We start from the raw sequence: 18,085 nt of genomic DNA on the forward strand, positions 1-18,085 counted from the left end.
AGCATTTATGTCAGAGGAGTGAAGCCGACACGGTAAATTAGCTCCGTGGAAACGGCTCTAAAGTCACACTGAGATGAAAGGGGGCAAAGAGGCAACAGGGGATTGTGTTATAGTGTGTTACAGTGTGTGTGCGTGTGCACGTGTTATAGTGTGTGTGTGTGTGTGTGTGTGTGTGTGGCTGTCAGGCTGTGATAAGAGGCAGACAGACGAACCCCCCGGCGCTCCTCTTAGGTGACAACATTTATCGAGGCAGGACGAGGCTGCAACAAAAGCTAAAACACTCGCACACTCACACACTCACACACTTTCGGTCTCTAGGGGCGCTGCTCTGACATTGCAGGTGTCAACTCTTACTGCTGCAGCTTCAGTTTGTTCACACTGTTCCTAATATTTCGTCATTTCGCTGCGTTACGTCTCTTAAAGGGATAGTTCAACATTTTTGGCAAACTGGCCCATTGCCTTAATCCCTATAGTCTTAGCAGTAGGTTCGTTGTTATCTTTAATTGTCGGTGCAAGCTATTTTTTAGAACGGCGGAGCAGAGCGGTGAGCTGCTCAGAGCTACGCTACGGAGGCTCATGGGATTTCTTGGTTTCCCTTTATCAAATTCATCAAATACACAATCCAACAACTCCACAACGCTCTGGTGGACAAGTTGTGACCTGCACATTCACCACACTATGAGATAATAACACAACGTTACCAGACAGAGTTGTTTTAGAGGGAAATTCATGCAAAACTGCTGATGCGTGTTCCTGTCGGGAGCAGTTTTTCATCAACAGTCTCAGCATTTCCCTCTAAAACAACTCTGTCTGGTAACGTTCTGTTATTATCTCATAGCGTGGTGAATGTGCAGGTCACAACTTGTCCACCAGAGCGTTTTGGAGTTGTTGGATTGTGTATTTGATGAGTTTGATGAGGGAAACCAAGAAATCCCATTAGCCTCCATAGCGTAGCTCTGAGCAGCTCACGGCTCTGCTCCGCTGTTCTAAAAATAGCTTGCACCGACAATTAAAGGTAATGAACCTACTGCTGTGACTATAGGGATTATGGCAATGGGCCAATTGGCCAATTTGCCAAAATGTTGAACTATCCCTTTAAGTTTTATTTCATCCCAGAGAAAGAGAGAGAGAAGTAGAGGAGAAGAAGTGGGATCAGACTTCTCCTTCCGTCGTGTCGCCGTGTGTTAGAAACTATTTCCATACGCCCACACACACACACACACACACACACCAAAATAAACTTTCTCTTCAAACTGCCAAGAGCCGCTGAAACAGAAAAAGCAAATCACTTGACAATGAGCCCACGCCGCCGTCGCCTGATGCGTCATGAAAACAAGCAGCAGATCTAGTTTGTAAACAACCGGTGGAATAAATATTTATCAGATATTATTATTAATATAAATCACAAGTTCCTGGCGGCTCAGGAACAGGAGGAAACTTTGGCTCATTTTTATAGCTTTAATATTTACTACTGCTTTTATTCCTCTGTAGGTGTGAGCACAGTAACTATACAGTAACAGTACAGTCACTTCATCCTACTCGAATTACTGTTTAACTCTTTGTGTATTTTTTATTTACTATTTTTTCTTAACTCTACCTCTTATTCCTCTGTCTGTTTGTTTATTACCTGCCAAGGGACTGCGGATGTAAATTAGCAGGCTTGCTAACATTTGTAATACACATACTGATGTTCATTAATGTGTATTGTCCCTTTCAATTAAATAAATCAATAAATTAACTTGTGCATATCATGATTTGATGATTATATTTTTAGTTTTTTATATATATTTTTTTTCATTTTAGACACATACGGTCATTCATTCATTCATTCATTCATTCATTAAGTGAGCTATGAAAACTGAAGTTGACAATTAAAACACAGATTAATAAAGATCTGTGTTCATGTTAAAGTGAAATATCCAAATCAAAGGAGCTCTTTTTTTTTCTTTTTCTTTGATGAAAGGTCCGATGTGTCACAGATGTGTTGCTACGGAGACGCCCTGGACAACGAATCATACTCAAGAAGGATGTCTTTTTTTTTTAAAAAAGGGACATTTGGGACCAGATCCAACTTTAGGATCTACTTTTTTTTTTGAAGTGAAAATGAAAAACCCCAAATGAGCAGTTAACACTGAAATCATATTTGAAATGTGTATTTTGTGCCTCCTGTAGCACTTATTTCAGCCAATATTAGCTTCTTTGAAATAAAAAGGATATTTAGTAGTGTATTTATATTTACCATGAATCACAAAACTTTATTTAAACCTAATTCAATTCAATCTTTGAAGAGTTGGAGTATAATTTTGATTTTTGTCCATCTTTCACTGTTTGTTTTAATAGTGTGTGTTAACAGGACTATTATATAATGAAATAGAGCAGTGACCTAACATCCATTCATAGAAATGTGCTCCAGACAAAAAGCTCGTTGAGATTCAAACTGCGTCCTCAACACTTTTAATGTGCTGTGATGAATCAACGACTCACATTATCAGGTTGTGTTGCACCGTTAAAATCAAATCACACGTTATTATATACAAACTGAGGCAAGAAAAGCAACAACACACACACACGCACACAACCCCAGGAGGAAGAGGAGGAGGAAGAGGAGGAGAAGGAGGAGGAGGAGAAGACTCACCGTTGAAAACCTCGTTGAACTCTCCTGGTGGGGCGTGGATGACGAAGTTGGCTGCTATGCGTACCTGCACACAAACACACAAAGTACACGTTAAGAAACCACACAACAACAACTGTGCAATATCTGAGGCTGCAAATCAATAACATGTCAGATATATTAATATTATTTATGAACAGCCACTCCTCTCTCCATCCATCCGTCTCACTCAGACCATGTTAATAGGAAGATTAAACATCTGCATCTGTCACAACAACGGCCACAAAGTTTAATTCCCAACTAAAAAACATTTATTAAATCACATTAATACTGCAGCAGCTGTTCAGGTGCAGGAGTATTTTCATTTCCTGCTTCTTTGTAACTCTACTCAACAACATTTACGGGAGAAATGTTTTTAAATTTGTACATTTATCTTTTGCAAAACGGCAAAGCACTGCAGAAAGCTGCATCCCACGAGGAATTTGTGTTTGTTTATGAGCCTAAATCCAACTTTGCCTTGCCTTTGCCATTATTTAAAAGAATAAAGAGACATTTTTCTTATTTTTAAGAACTTTAAATCTACTTTAAGTTTCATCTATTTTCTTTTCTTCTACTTTTTTAAAATTCTTCTTTGCTCTGAGCTTATAGATATAAATAGTTTGTTTTTATGCTGTTTGATGCTGTTCTTTTTAAATGTTTGTCTTTATGTAAAGCACATTGAATGCGCTATATAAATAAAGATGCCTTGCTGCCTTAATTATAACTCAGCAGTCTGTTATTCTGACTTCTGTCTGATACCTAAAAGTTAGAAAAAGTGTTGATTTCAGGTTAAAAAATAATAAAATAAAAATAATCTGAGTGGACTGGCACAGTTATATTTAAAGAATGTGATATGCATGCACACATATTGGGTTATGGGATGCTTTTACCTACTTTTAAGTCATTTTTTTGACAGGACTTGTTCACTTGTGACTTATTTTTACTACTGCATTGATAATTTCACATTTTTTTTAAGGATGTGTTCACTTCTCACAGCTTTTACTGCGCTCTGAGGTTTGAACCTGCTCCAGTGTTGCGTTCAATGACCCAATCGAATGCCTGAAATTCACTATAACACTGATAATAATACTATACATACATTTATCTATATGTAGTGTCTGTGCTGTGGCCAACAGGGGGGGTGATGCGACTGTGTCAGTGGTTCGGAGGGCGGAGTGAGACGTTCACTGTCTCTCACTCATTTTTCCCTCTTCCTCACTTCACTTCTGCACCACACACACACACACACCGACACACACTCACACACACACACCACTTCCTGTTTCCAGGTCACATGTCAAACTGACAGCGAGACGACGGCCCCTCCCCTCCCTCCCCCGCGTGGTTTACAACCATATATGGACATAAAAATGTGCTGAGGACTAACACACACACACACACACACACACACACACACACACACACACACACACACACTCTCTCTCTCTCTTCCTTCTACCTCTGTGTCTCTCTACCTCTCTCTATCACACACACCCCCTCCTCCTCCTCCTCTCGATCTCACAAGCTGGTGATCGGCGTTCAGATGCATGTGTGTGTGTGTGTGTGTTTGTATGTTTAAGTGTGTGTGTGTGTGTGTTCGTCCCGTGGGCCCCTATTAGCAGTGTGTGTATACAAGAGCTGCAGATTGATTCCCGCTAATGAGCGATGCACACACACACAGGGAGGAAACGTGTGTGTTTGTGAGTGTGTTTGTGTGTGAATGTAACGTTGAGATCAAAGTTTATCTGCATTAATCTAATCTTTTGTCATCATGAGATCACCATGACCCACTTAAAGCCCATCGTCTGTGTGTGTTTGTTGTGGCCTGAATCCCAGTGGGACTTTACATTGTCACAGCGCCGCATCGTAAAACACACTTTACTTTACTTTACGTACACGTGAAGAGCATCTCCCAACAGGTTCACTAGCTTCATAAAAACCAAAACCCCAAAAAAAAGTCTGAGATGTGACGTCCTGGGTTTTTATTCAGATGTTTCTCAGAAGGATCAGATATTTATTAAAGTTAAATCCTTGTGGGAACTCATTTCAAACCTGTAAAGTCCAGTTTTCTCATGATATTAAACCAAACTAGCCTATAGCTAATACTGTACAGGCTTTCTGCAGGTTTCATCAACTCAGATTTAAGACTTTTTAAGACCAGGGTTTCTACAGGTACCAGAAGCAAATCTAATTTAATGCTTTTTAATGCCATTTCAAACATTTTTAATGCATTTAAACTGCAAATACTATACGTGTGCATACGTATACTTACATACACATACACACACCCATTTACTTGGTTCCGTAGTGTTTATATACTAAGAATAAATGGATAATATTATTTTTTCATCAAAGTATTTTTGTTTTTTAATTTCTTAATGCCTCTGGAAACCAAATTTAATGCTTTAATGCCATTTAAGGCCTTCATTTTTGCATTCTTTTTATTTATTTAATGACTTTTAATGCTTTTCAATGACCCGCGGAAACCCTGAAGACCTTTTTAAGACCATTATGAATGAAATGTAAGATCTACGTACTATATCACGACATAAAAAGAACATACAAAACAAATGCAGAGTCTCAAAATTTCTTGCAAAGTAAATTGTCAGCAATATATAAGTTGCGTGTTGGGCTCGTTTGTAGTCGTAAATACATTCAATAAAGCACAATGAAGTGTTGCAGGAGCATTTCATTGGGCATTTGAGGTAGCGTTACATGGGCATGAGAAAATTAAGACCTGTCTAAAATTATTTAAGAGTTGAACACAATACTTAAGCGAATTTAAGACTTTTTAAGGCCTAAATGTTTAATTTTCAAATATTAGACTTTTTAAGACCCTGTGGAAACCCTGTAATAATACGTCTAGTAAAAGTTTGCCTCTATTTTGGGTCTCTAACCTCGTTTAAATATTTAGAGCTGAAACATTTTTCAACCGCCTGCAGAAATGAAATGATTGATTGGTTGGTTTGACCTTACGTGTCCATTTATAAACGTGTAGGTGTAAATGACGAAACACAAACTGACCTCACCAAACTCGCCTCGAATAGTTGAAACATCTGACACCAACCTGAACTCTGTCCAGATCTGGTTTCAATAAAGTCTATTAATAGAGTCCGAGTTGAGCCGACCCGCTGTAACGGTCTGATAATAATCAGCAATAACAACATTACACTGGATTTTCTGCGTCTTCGTTCTCGTCCTGTCCTTCCACTGTAATACAATAGTTGTAATGGTAGCCAATGAATCCAGTTTGTCCTATTCTAAAAAGAGGTGGCTTTTTTACCCAGCATGCCTTTGGGCAGGAGCCAAGCTGCACCCTATATTACAGGGTGGACACGTTTCAGAAAGACAAACACAGTCACACCTGCAGGAAATTTTAGTTTCCAGTTGACCGGCGCTCAGACAGACAGACAGACAGGCAGGCAGGCGGGTCGGTCAGTCAGTGGGGAAAAACAAAACAAAAAAAACCTGACGGGAATAAAAAAAATTAAAAAAAAAAAGTCTAGACAAACAACTGAAAACACACAGAGACAGAAATACACCAAACACTTTAATACTGCTGACGACACGAGGCTTTAATTCCTCTGTGAAGTTGCAGAATGAGCCTGAAGCTGCAGGACTGGACCGGGATACGGCCACAGCCACAGCCACAGCCTCAGCAGCACCGTGTTTTAAAACTGTTTTAAAGTGCACACAGAGAGCAGTGCATTGTGGGTTCAGATGAGTCACTGACAGAGATATATAATATACTCCATTAGTGGATTATTATGAGTAAAGGCAGGGACTGTTAAAAGCTAGTTAAAGCAGAGTAATACTTCCTCTTCCTCTAAGTAGTGTACACGAAACCAGTTCCACTAATGCAAACAGACTGAGACTGAATCTGCTCTGACAACACAAGAACCAACCAACTTTACATCTAAATATTATCTACATTTTGATTTATTTCCATGCGAAACCTGGTCAAGTCTTGATAAAAACGTATTCCTGGGTTATTTAAATGCTCATTTTATTAAGACTAATAGACTAACAGATATAAATCAACCACTGTTTGATTATAATAATATAATAATAAACTTCATTCATATGGCACCTTTTTTAACCAGGTTACAAAGTGCTGTACAGATAAATAAATAAAGATACAAGGAGAAAACTGTGCTAACACCTGATCGAATTAAAATAAAACAAAAGTAAGTGTTCAGATCCTGTAAGATCCTGTGGATGTTGGTATTAAACATGAAACACAAGCCAACAATATAAAATATGTGCACTACTTGCCTATGGGGTTTTGTAAAAGTGAGTTTTTAAAAGAGTTATTAAATTTGTCAGAGTCGGCTAACCCTGATTGGGAATTAAGTAATAATATGTCTATGTCACAGCCAATGTTAGCATGGATGACTGCCAATACTAACTAGGGTTGCAACTAACGCTTATTTTCATTATTGATTAATCTGTCGATTATTTAAACGATTAATCGATTAGTTGTTTGGTCAATAAAATGTGAAAAAATGTTGAAAAATGTCAATCAGTGTTTCTCAAACCACCAGATGATGTCCTCAAATGTCTTGTGTTGTCCACAAACCAAGGAGAGACTCAGTTAATTGTCATAAAGGAACAAAGAAACCAGAAATATTCACATTTAAGAAGCTGAAATCAGAGAATTTTGACTTTTTTTCTTACTTCTTACTTCTCAAACCGATTATTCGATAATCAAATCCCATCTCATCACACTTTGTACGTTAACAAATTACTTTATCAGACTAGTATTTCTGGTGCCGACTAGCAAAAAGGTATCATTTACAAACTGCACACTAACTGTTTGTTTGATGTTGACTGTGTTATTATTGGTTTGTTTCTGGAGGCACCTGTTGGAGATCATCTAAAATACAACGTCAATAAAGAGCCAATTCCACTCTATTCAATCACATATCCCAGATTTACAGTGATGCTTCTGCATTTTCTTCCTGTTAACTTGAACTATTCTGGACTGAAGGAACTGAATCTTACTTGAGCGTTGAAATGCAAAGATGGTGCAGCAAGTGGCAAAACCACAAACCTATTATTGCACAGTCTGCATCATTGCACTATGTCACCACCAGCTTCCTACCATGAAGAAAATCTAAACAGAAAAACAAATCTAAACCTTCTCCTTCTGGTCGGTGTCTGAGAACACCAGCCAGTCAGTCAGCAGAGTATAGACCCAACGTCAACAGAGACATTACAACCTCCCGTGCAGCCAGGAGGTAATTACTGTTGTGAGTGTTAAAGCTCCGAGGTTAAATGAAGCCTCCGCGGTGGAAGTGTGTTACGCTGGGACCGAGGCCACTGGGACGCTCCACAGCTCTGAGACCCAGTTCTTAGCCTTGAGTACCGACGGCCCCGCGCAGCACCAAGGGCCCGAGCTCCAGCTGAAGAGTCTCTGCAGGGAGCGGTGTTAACTAACTGAAGGAAGTCCTGCCAGATACAAAGAAAAAAAATCCTTTTTCTATCAGCTAAACATGGATTTGGATTAGAAACACCGACCCCAACCTTTGGATCAATGCACTAGAATCAAGTCTTGATCTGTTATTGGCCATAAAACTATGTGGAAATAAAAAAAATAGATACAGCTCCCCTCTGTCTTTGCATTTCTTGACACTTTGGATAAAACCCAACCCATTTATAGTAATAATAGAAAAATCTAAAGAAGTCAAAAACCGGCACAATGACGCTTAGCTTCTGGATTTATCATTGCAAAGAAACGTATTGTATTGGTTTTGCAATATTGAAGCTGCAGCTTTGGGAACTGGTGGAAACTCTCCATCTAAAAGAGGAGGTTGCAGATTTCGAGAAAAGTTTGGTAGCGTTAGATTTCTCTTCTCCTGGTACAGTCATGGATGAGGTTTTGGGAGTTTTTTTTAATGTCTTTTTGGTTCATTATTTAGGCAGCAACAAGACTGATACGTCTGTTTTACTGTTAATGTAGAAACACCGACCACAACCTTTGGATCAATGCACTAGAAGAAGCTCCACTCTGTCTTTGCATTTCTGACACTTTGGATAAAACTCGACCCATTTATAATAATAATAATAATGGGACAATCTAAATAAGTTAAAAACCGGCACAATGACACTTTCTAGCTTCTGGATTTATCATTGCAAAGAAACGTATTGAATTGGTTTTGCAATATTGAAGCTGCAGCTTTGGGAACTGGTGGAAACTCTCCATCTAAAAGAGGAGGTTGCAGATTTCGAGAAAAGTTTGGTAGCGTTTGATTTCTCTTCTCCTGGTACATTCCTGGATAAGGTTAATTGGTTTTGGGGAGTTTTTGGTTCATTATTTAGGCAACAACAAGACTGATTACGTCTGTATTACTGTTAATGTAGCACACTTGTGTTGCCATATGTTCTCTGCTCTTATATCTATCACACTTTTGTTCTTTTATTGTACCTTGAATGACCTCAGATGTTTACTTTCTGAATGTCATGTTGGTTTAATTAACTTTGATTTAGATGTTTGTTTTTCCCTCTCTGCCACATGTCTGATTATATAATAGGAAGCACTGAACCACCGATTTTGATTAGTAGTGAAGTTGAGGCTTAATAATTATTTTTAAATATTCGAAACTAGGGGTCAAACAAATTGTTATTCAGCATTTTTATGATAATCAGTAACAACAGTTATTTTCATAACCGATTATTCAATCTTTTTAATGTATTTACTTTAAAAACTTGCTCCTTTGGCTCTGAATTGTGTTGGAGTTTGTGTTCTTCTACAAAAATTCATATTCAGTCTAATCCCAGGTGTGTTATTCTAAATTTTGACTGCAAAATTTTCAGCCTTTAAATATCGGTAATTGCTTTTCTCGATTACTAATATTCGTTATTGGTGTCAGCCCTGAAAAAACCTCATGGGTTGATCCGTATTTAAAACAGAGCTGTACAGAGACGATTAGCTGGTCGAGTCTATTGGAGCTGGTTATTGTTAACGAATTAATGGTTTAAGGGTTGGGGTTATTCAGCCAAACGCTCTTTTAAAATCCACCTTCTCAGATGTCAAAGAGGAGAACAGGATCAAAGCGACAGCGACTAATTATATCTGACGGTTCCCACTGTGTGCGTTTGTGTGTGTGTGTGTGTGTGTGTGTTTGTGTGTTTTATCTCTGAATATGTCTCAATCACAGGCGTCGTCATCTCGGACAAAGTCTTTTTTCTTTTTTACCCCCTCCTTTATTTATCTCACACTGTCGATTATTCCTTTATCTTTCTACAGATTCTCTGGAGTCTGATCGTGGAGCTGGAATAATAATAATAATATTAAAGGGATAGTTCAGCCAAAATTGAAATCAAATTTGGACGAACCAGGGTCTGTCCTTTTCCCGGTTCGTCAAATTTGGACGAACTGGGAAAAGGACAGACCCTGGGAGGAGCTTCCGCTACAAACAAGCTTGAAATATAGACTTATTTAATTTTTTTCGGGACAATTTCGCATTTCGGGGCTTCAATACAAGACGGACATTACATACGAGCAGCATGGAGGTATTTGGATGTTTTTTGAGTGTGTCTTTTTGTTACGAAGACAGTTGGTATCCATTTGCAACCATTATATGGACATGCACTGCTACGCCGAGACCCCCTGTAACTCAGAGAAGCCACGGAGGACTCTGAAACTTCTCCCAGCCCTTAGTCCACATGAGGGGGTGAGTAGATAATGAGTGAAATTTCAATTTTGGGTGAACTATCCCTTTAACACATGTACACAAAGACCGTGGGACATAGTCAACCCCTCCCTCCCTCACCCACCACCTCCCTCACCCCCTGTAGTGGGGGCTCCTCTGGTCTTTGTGCCCCCGTGGCCTAGACACCAGCTGGTCTCTTTTCAACCAGCTCACTGTATATTCATCCTCATATTACCCAGCAGCCCCCCACCCCCCTCCTCTCCCGCTGCACTGTCCACGACACCCTCTCAGGGAGTGAGCTCCATTTATTTTATTTTTCTTCTTAATCCCCCCCCCAAAAAAAGCGACACACCCGCTGACACCGAAACCACGACGCTCGTCCAGAACTCCTGGCATCCAAATCGCCTTATCATGCCAATCCAGATCCATGGAAATGAAGATGGGAGCACACACACACACACACACACACACACACACACACACAAAAACACAGCAGGAATAAACTGAGGCAATATTTTGTCCCGTGGGCATTTTAAGCTGCATCATCTACCCCCCCACCCCCCTCGACTTTGATCCTCTTCTCTGGCATGCCTCCCACTTCGGTATCCTAGATAGATAAAGAGTAGAGAGTGGAGAGGGAGAGGGAGAGACGCTCCACCAGGGACTGGGCCAAGTTTAGAGGGGAAACCAGGCAGATGTGGGTGAAGGTAGGAGCAGTGGTTCATGAATATTGAGTCCACAGCGGGACGCCGGGCAGCCATTGGCTCCTCGCTGGACAAGTGTTTCTCTGCTCATGTAAATCAGGAGCAGGAGGAAAAGCCGGAGGAGGAGGAGGAGGAGGAGGATGAGGAGGAGGATGAGGAGGAACATTGGCTGTCCCTGTGTCTCAATTCAGGAGCTTCATCCTTTCCGAGGACACATCTGAAGCCCGATTACGTCACAGTGACGCAACAACGACAAGGTTTGTCCCAATAGAACGAATCGCCTTGTTGTTTACAGCTACTTCCGGGTGGAAAACCAGCACGTAATATGAATGAGAACAGTAGTAACGAACGAGAGTTTAATTAAAGGGACAACGAGGAGTTTCTCCATCGGCAGAACGAAAAATTCCGCGACAATAAAAAAGTCTCACGTTAATGTGGATGAATCTACGTTACCCACACTTGTTAATGGGCCCATTTTTGATAAATATATTGTTTTGTCTCTATCGTTATTTTGTTATTATTAGTGGTGGCAGAAATGCTGGGCGAGCCGACCAGTGTTTCCTTACTTTCGGTTTTGCGGCGCCGCCGAATCGCCGTTTATGGTCGGAACTACGACGGTATGTGATCGTCTTCCAACCTCTGACTTTAATTCTTGATAAATGAAAACATGAGTCTGTCTTGCGCCGGTCAAAGAATTTCACAGTCGGAGGCTCATAAATGTAGTGTGAAAACGCTTCGCTTTTCCAAAACTCCTCGTTGTCCCTTTAAGCCCCAGTATGTAACTTATTTGGCTTTTTATTATCAAAAATCAAATATGTCTTTCATAAATACGTATTTCCCTGAAGTCGAATCACACCCGCATACAAATGAAAGCTTTCTCGTACCTTAGAATAAGTTGTTACAAGTCGTTACAAATACATAAGTGGGCGACGCACCGAACCTTGGCGGCCATGTTGCATCGCCATTTTTTACGTTCAGTGGCAGCGTGACCGTAGGTAACCACGGAAACTCAGCGGAGCTGTGGGCTCGGCCTGTTAAAACTGTCACCACTGTGTAGTGTGAGGAAGGACGGAGGCACTGGTGTTGCATTCAGGTGCAGTCAGGCAGACGGCCGTCGGCAAGCCAACCGGATGTCATTTTACTCCACGAGAGAAAGACGGTAAAACGTGGGTCTGTCTGTCTGAGGTCTGCCCGATTTCACGTGAATGCAACATCAAGAATACGTTCAGATATGCAACCGCACCACTAGATGGGGGGAATTCCTACACATTATACCTTTAAATTCTGTCTTGGAGGCCGTTGCCTTTCAGAGACCGTGTAAGCTGCATCCTCCAAAGTATCCAAACTACAGAGTAACGACTTTGTAATGTTTCTTGTGTTCTTCAGGTTGACAGCTGCTCTACCACTTCTGCACAATCTACAAAACCATAACGTTCAGTGATCCATGATAATTGCCGACCCAATAGGGGAAAATAATGACGTCAAACGGATAAGTCTGATAATGTTAATCAATTACTAGAGTCATTAATAATTAGCAATCATTGCCTTGATTTTGCTTGTTTTCAGTCCGTCAGCTGATTTGAAACAATATTAAATGTTGATTTTTGAAAAGTCATAACTGTTCTTCTTTTTGTTGGGATTACGACAGTAGTAATGTCATTTTATTAAGAAAGTTAAATTAATCTTAACTGACTACATCTCAAATGTTCTGCAAAGTAGGAAGTTATTGGTTACTGGTGGAGAGATAAACGTTATCATGCATCCCTAATAAAGTTTCATTTCTAACCATCACATCCAGGCCTGTGCAGGCGGACAGCAGTCTGAGGTCATCTCAGTCCACCATTAATACGACTTTATGGAAACCAGAGGCTTAAAAGTTCCTTGGCAATTCATCACCTTTATTTCCTGCACAGACATTTCTATATGTTGATTTATAGGCTCAGATTTCTATTGAACGAATAAATTCAATTTTAATATTTTAATATTTTCGGGATGTATCTATATCAGATTACGCTTCGAGTTGATGATAAATTTGTAGAAAGTTGAGCCGCTGAAGGTGAAAAAGTGAACGCGCTCGGCTGCTGCCAAAGCTCCAAAAGTTTTGGCCGGCATCAAACCAGTGACCTTGCCCATTGGCTGGACGGACTCTCTCCGCTCTCGCAGCATAAATACTGAATAACGCTGCCTTGTCAACTTCCAATGAGCTCATTTTGTCACCTTCAGCTCACCCACCCCCCCTCTGATGACTTATCTTTACACTGCGCTGGTAAAAGTAGTGTCACTTTACGCCGAGCAGCCAGCTATGCAATATATGGAATAGCATTGGCTTGCGTTACAGCCTGCAGTATGCAGACGCCACCGTGTAAAGCCACCGGCCTTTACAAATTAACATCTATCACTTTTATAGGAAACTCCTGGGTCAAACAGTGTGCAAAATAGTTTAAGGCTTCGTTTTGAAACAGAATAAAGAGCGATTCAAAAGTCTTAGTCTCTATGCAGAGGCTCAGGCTTGTACAGTTTAGGCCCCTGAAGACATTAAAAACTCAAAAACAAAAAACCCCATGCATAGTTCTTTCCTCATGTCCAGATTTCTGAGGCTGCTGCAGCTGCAGGCACGTACAGACAGGACTCCTCTGTGTTCGCATTCTTCAGTTAAAGGGAGATACAACCAAGTTTCAGCACCCAAATTACTCCTATGGTCTAGGTCGGACAGTTTTTCACCGGCTGAGCCGAGCCGAGCAGTAAAATGAGGAATGGTTCAATTTCACCATTATTGTTAAAGAGGATTACACTTTATCTGCAGGTTCTTTATGTCCTTTCTCACTCAAGACTGAAATAAAAACTACTCAGGCTGTAAACTGTGAGAAAAAAGGGAGTAGAAATGTATTTTATGTCTATTTCTGTGGATACTATAGCTAAAGGTGGATTTCATATTTCAACCACACTGATCTTTACATCTAGACGGGCTTGGGTCTTATATATGGGATTTAGTGGATGTTTCTACCCATAATGCCTCACTCTACTGTGCTGCAACTGAGCACACACATGTTAAGATGGGGATCAAACCACTGCACCCATATTGAAACACTCCACTGGTTTCACAGTCAAAGTGTTGCCTTCCCCGTCTGTTTTGCAAACGGCGCTGTCAACATGTGTTGCAGCATCAAACTGCACAGCTGGTTGTTTTCTTCCTGTCATGTAATCGACTGTTTGATCAAACATGCACAATCACAGAAAAGATCCTGCTTCAAAACAACCACTGAGAACAACCGTGTAAAGACAATGGACCGATTAAAGGGTGCGTTTATGTCGTCATAGGGAGATGCTCTTTGAAACTGGGTGTATATTAGGGCTGTCAATCTTCCCCAATGCATCTTATGTTAAATATTCACATTTTTTATGTTTTTTAGCTCATTATATACACCTATACCAGCTTATTATTATGTCCCAGCATCCACTAAAGGGCATTCACACCAAATCTGTTATGTAACATTTGCAACACACTTAAGTTTTACCAACACAATATAAAACTTCAAGAAGGGAAATCGAAATATTATAAGTAGTGGAGTAACGGATCGCAGTTGATCCATGGATTGAAAAAAAAAGGGTGTGCGTGTAGTGTGGGAACGCATGGGCCACCGCTGCAGCCAAATAAACGGCCAATTTAAAAAACTCTGCTCGTAAGTTTGAAGCTGCAGCTCTACGTCGTGCACAACAACAACAAAATTGTTTTATTAACATGTTTACTACCCCAAATGTCGCGACACACGACTTTAATTTGCGTTGTTGCGGAAGGCACACGTTTGAACGTTAGTTTCCATCTTCGAATGTTTTCATTTTTAAAATAATTTGAACTCTGTTCGAATAGCGAAGTTTGTTCTGACAGCCCTACTACTCACTTATATCTACAACTTATAGCTCAATAAAAACAGGTTTTCGACATATAGCAACATATGTTAAGCTTTCTAATTTGACTATACGGGTATCAGCCAAAATCATGACGTTAACGCCTATTTCCAATAATCAATCAAGGATCTACTGAATGGTAAAAAATCAAAAACGCTGATGTTAACTTTATGGTGAGATTCCAGCTGACCAACACACTGACTGATCCCATCACTTCCTCTCTCATATACTGTATATATATATATATATATAAACCTTTCGCACGGCTTTCAGCATCTGCATGGCCAGACTGAACAGAAACAAAAAGATCTCTCTCTCTCTCTGAAACAGGAACTACAGCTTCTTTAAAACACACAACTGCACCATCACAAAAGGTTACCAGACATTTGTTCCAGGCCGTTTCCTTTCATAATAAACAATTAAGTTAAAAAGTGCTTTGTTTTTCCCAGGTTCTCAGGTACAGACAAGAGCAGTGACAGTAAACGCTCTGAGTAATGATGAGAGTTTCCTGTTGTAACCGTGCGGTCTCTCTCTGCTGTAATCAGGAAGCTGGCAGCCGAGTGCCCGCATGGTTTAAAAAGGCTGCGAGCGAGCGAGCAAGCAGCACTCGGGTCTCTGCGGCCGAGACGAGACTCATTCTGCTGTTTAATCATTTACAACTGGAGGAGACGACTCACTGGTTCCCATTCAGGAAGCTCTCAGCTCTTTTTTTTTTTTTTTTTGTTTAATAGAGAATCACAGAGGTACACTGACAGCAGCGTCAGCAACAGGACCAGAAAAATCCCCCCGTCTCCTGAGACACATTTTTTTACAGAGGGAAACTCTTTAAAAAAACTATTTATTGTGCTTGACACTGATGTAGCCTCAGTTAACTTTCCTACAGCTAAGAAACTCCCAGCTTCTTCCAAAATAGATTAAATAGTCATCTGATCGTCACAGACAGTTTGGATTCCCACAAACCCAAAGTTTGCAGATTTGTCTTGTGTGGGGAAAAGTACAATGGAGTCTAATGAGAGATTCTCCTCAAACATCATTTAGGAGAAAGTTACTCAGACTCACCGACAGCGTGTTCAGGGCTGAGACAACACTCATTTCATTTCATTTCATTTCATTTCCTTCCTTTGCAGGTTTTTTCTCTGAGCTGCGTTAAAACAAGCCGAGGGGTCGGTGGGTCGGAGCAGATGGCCGATCGCTCTGAGTTAAAATGCACCGGAGAGACCGAAAGAAGAAACGAAATGCATCTGCAGCGCTTCTTCTTCCACAGGAAAATGTTGCTGTGTGCTTTTAACTAAGCACTAAGCCAGTGGTTCTCTTTTTTGAGAATTTTTATCATTAGTATTATTGTTTTTTTTGGTTTGTTTTGAGAATTTTACCACTTTTTTTGTAGAAAATCTTTAAAAAAATTTTTTTAACCACTTCTTCCTACAAATCTTTAAACATTTTTAGAGAAATTGTACCACTTTTTTCCAGAAATTTCTCTATAATATTCCCAAAAATTCACGCCATTGGCCCTAATTTGAATGTCCAAAAAAAGTAAGGTTCTTTGAATGTCCAAATAAAGTAAGGTTCTTCAGTCTCAGAACAAATTATTTGTGTATTTCTGGTGTTTGCTTGAAAATTTAGTCCAATGGGGGTCCGTGCATGGTCTAATTTGTGTCAATTTAGGGGTCCTTGATGTAAAAAAAAAGGTTTAGAACCACTCTGCACTAAAGCAACACAACATTTAAGGCGCAAAACAACAACACCAATCGCACTCAAGAGAAGGAAATAAAACGGTTCCCACCAGTCTAATATTGGCCGGTTGCCAATCAGTCGTTCTTCCTGCTCTAAATAAACAATAAAAAAAGAAAAGAAAAAAAAACTGTCTGGCCAAACAGTGAAAGCGGTTCAACAATAGTGGAAACCAATGTGGTCAAGAGATGAAAAGATCCTCACAGCGCCAGCCTGAAGAGTCGTTAACAGCTTTGACCACAGTTTCATACCTCTCACCTGCAAAACTTTATTCATGGTGAAGCCCTGTGTGTAACAAAATCATCAGGTGGCCGGCCACACTCTCACACAGACAAACAACAACAACTAGTGACTCACACAGACACACAAACACACAAACACACACAGCCTTTAGTCCTGCAGTGAAATGTGGAGCAGCTGATGCCTGTGTGTTGATGAGCGTGATGATGCAGTCACACCCGCGGGTCAATGAGCTGCAGGAAAGTCTTTAAAAAAAAACCCACGTCTGACTCAGGCTGCAAATAAAACCAGCCGTTAACTGTGAACTGTGCATTAGGTTGGATTACATAACCCCAGGGCTGGGAAGAGGTTTTTTTACTGTGATATCAACACAAAAACACAAGAGTATCATATACAAACACTCAGTACTATGTGTTTACTGTGCATTAATTCACTGGCTTTACTTGTATTTAAATGTTTTAGTTACTTTACAGTGATTTTTAGAGCTCATATAGATGTCTAAAACTAAAGTATTACATTCAAACTAACTTACAACACTGTAAAAAGTCATGCAATTGGAATTTTTGGTGAGTTAATGAATAGTTTAAGCAGGAGTTATCACAGTAAAACAAAGCTCTGGCACAGGCTGCCAACTTCAAGTCAAAACCCACTTATCAGAAAATGTAAAATAAGTGCAGCTATGATTCCTGCAGACAGATGTGACGGCGGCTGTCTCAGCGTCTCAGGGTGTAATCGGCTATGAGTGTGTGTGTGTGTGTGTGTGTGTGTGTGTGAGTTCATGCTCTTTTAAGGAGATGTTAAGTGTAAAAACGGAAAGTGAAGAGTGCTACAGCATCGTGGGGTGTAACCTGCCTACAGCATGAAACTGTAACTGCAACAACTGTCATTAAAAAACATAAATATTGCCAATACAGACTGCTAATCAGTCCCTCCAGGAATTCGCGATGTTGCGATCGCAACAATTAACGCAAATTCAGCCAATCCCCGCGAATTTTTTGCGATCTTGCAATTTTGTACAATCACCGCAACTTTTCCGCAAATTGGACCAATTGTCGGTGCTTTCCGCGAGTTACACAGCAGAGAGTGCGAGTCTGGACGGAGCGGTGGTTGAAAGTGAGTCCACGGAGGAACAGCGTGGCTGGGCTGACGGCAAGAAACTTGATACAATGTGCACAAAGTGATAAGTAAAGGAACACAAG

At 40.3% G+C, this 18,085-nt stretch overlaps 1 protein-coding gene across 1 annotated transcript in view; it reads right to left on the minus strand.

Annotated features, from left to right (window-relative positions):
• LOC146986376 (F-actin-capping protein subunit alpha-2) overlaps window positions 1-18,085 on the minus strand; it is a 29,328-nt gene that overhangs the window by 9,159 nt on the left and 2,084 nt on the right. Inside the window, exon 2 of the mRNA XM_085780165.1 lies at window positions 2,636-2,699. Within this exon, the coding sequence (XP_085636291.1) occupies window positions 2,636-2,699 (64 nt within the window). The remainder of the gene's footprint in view (window positions 1-2,635; window positions 2,700-18,085) is intronic.

The sequence above is a fragment of the Trachurus japonicus genome, chromosome 6, assembly GCF_045865225.1.
Source record: "Trachurus japonicus isolate A0001 chromosome 6, Traja_1.0".
Lineage (NCBI taxonomy): Eukaryota > Metazoa > Chordata > Actinopteri > Carangiformes > Carangidae > Trachurus > Trachurus japonicus.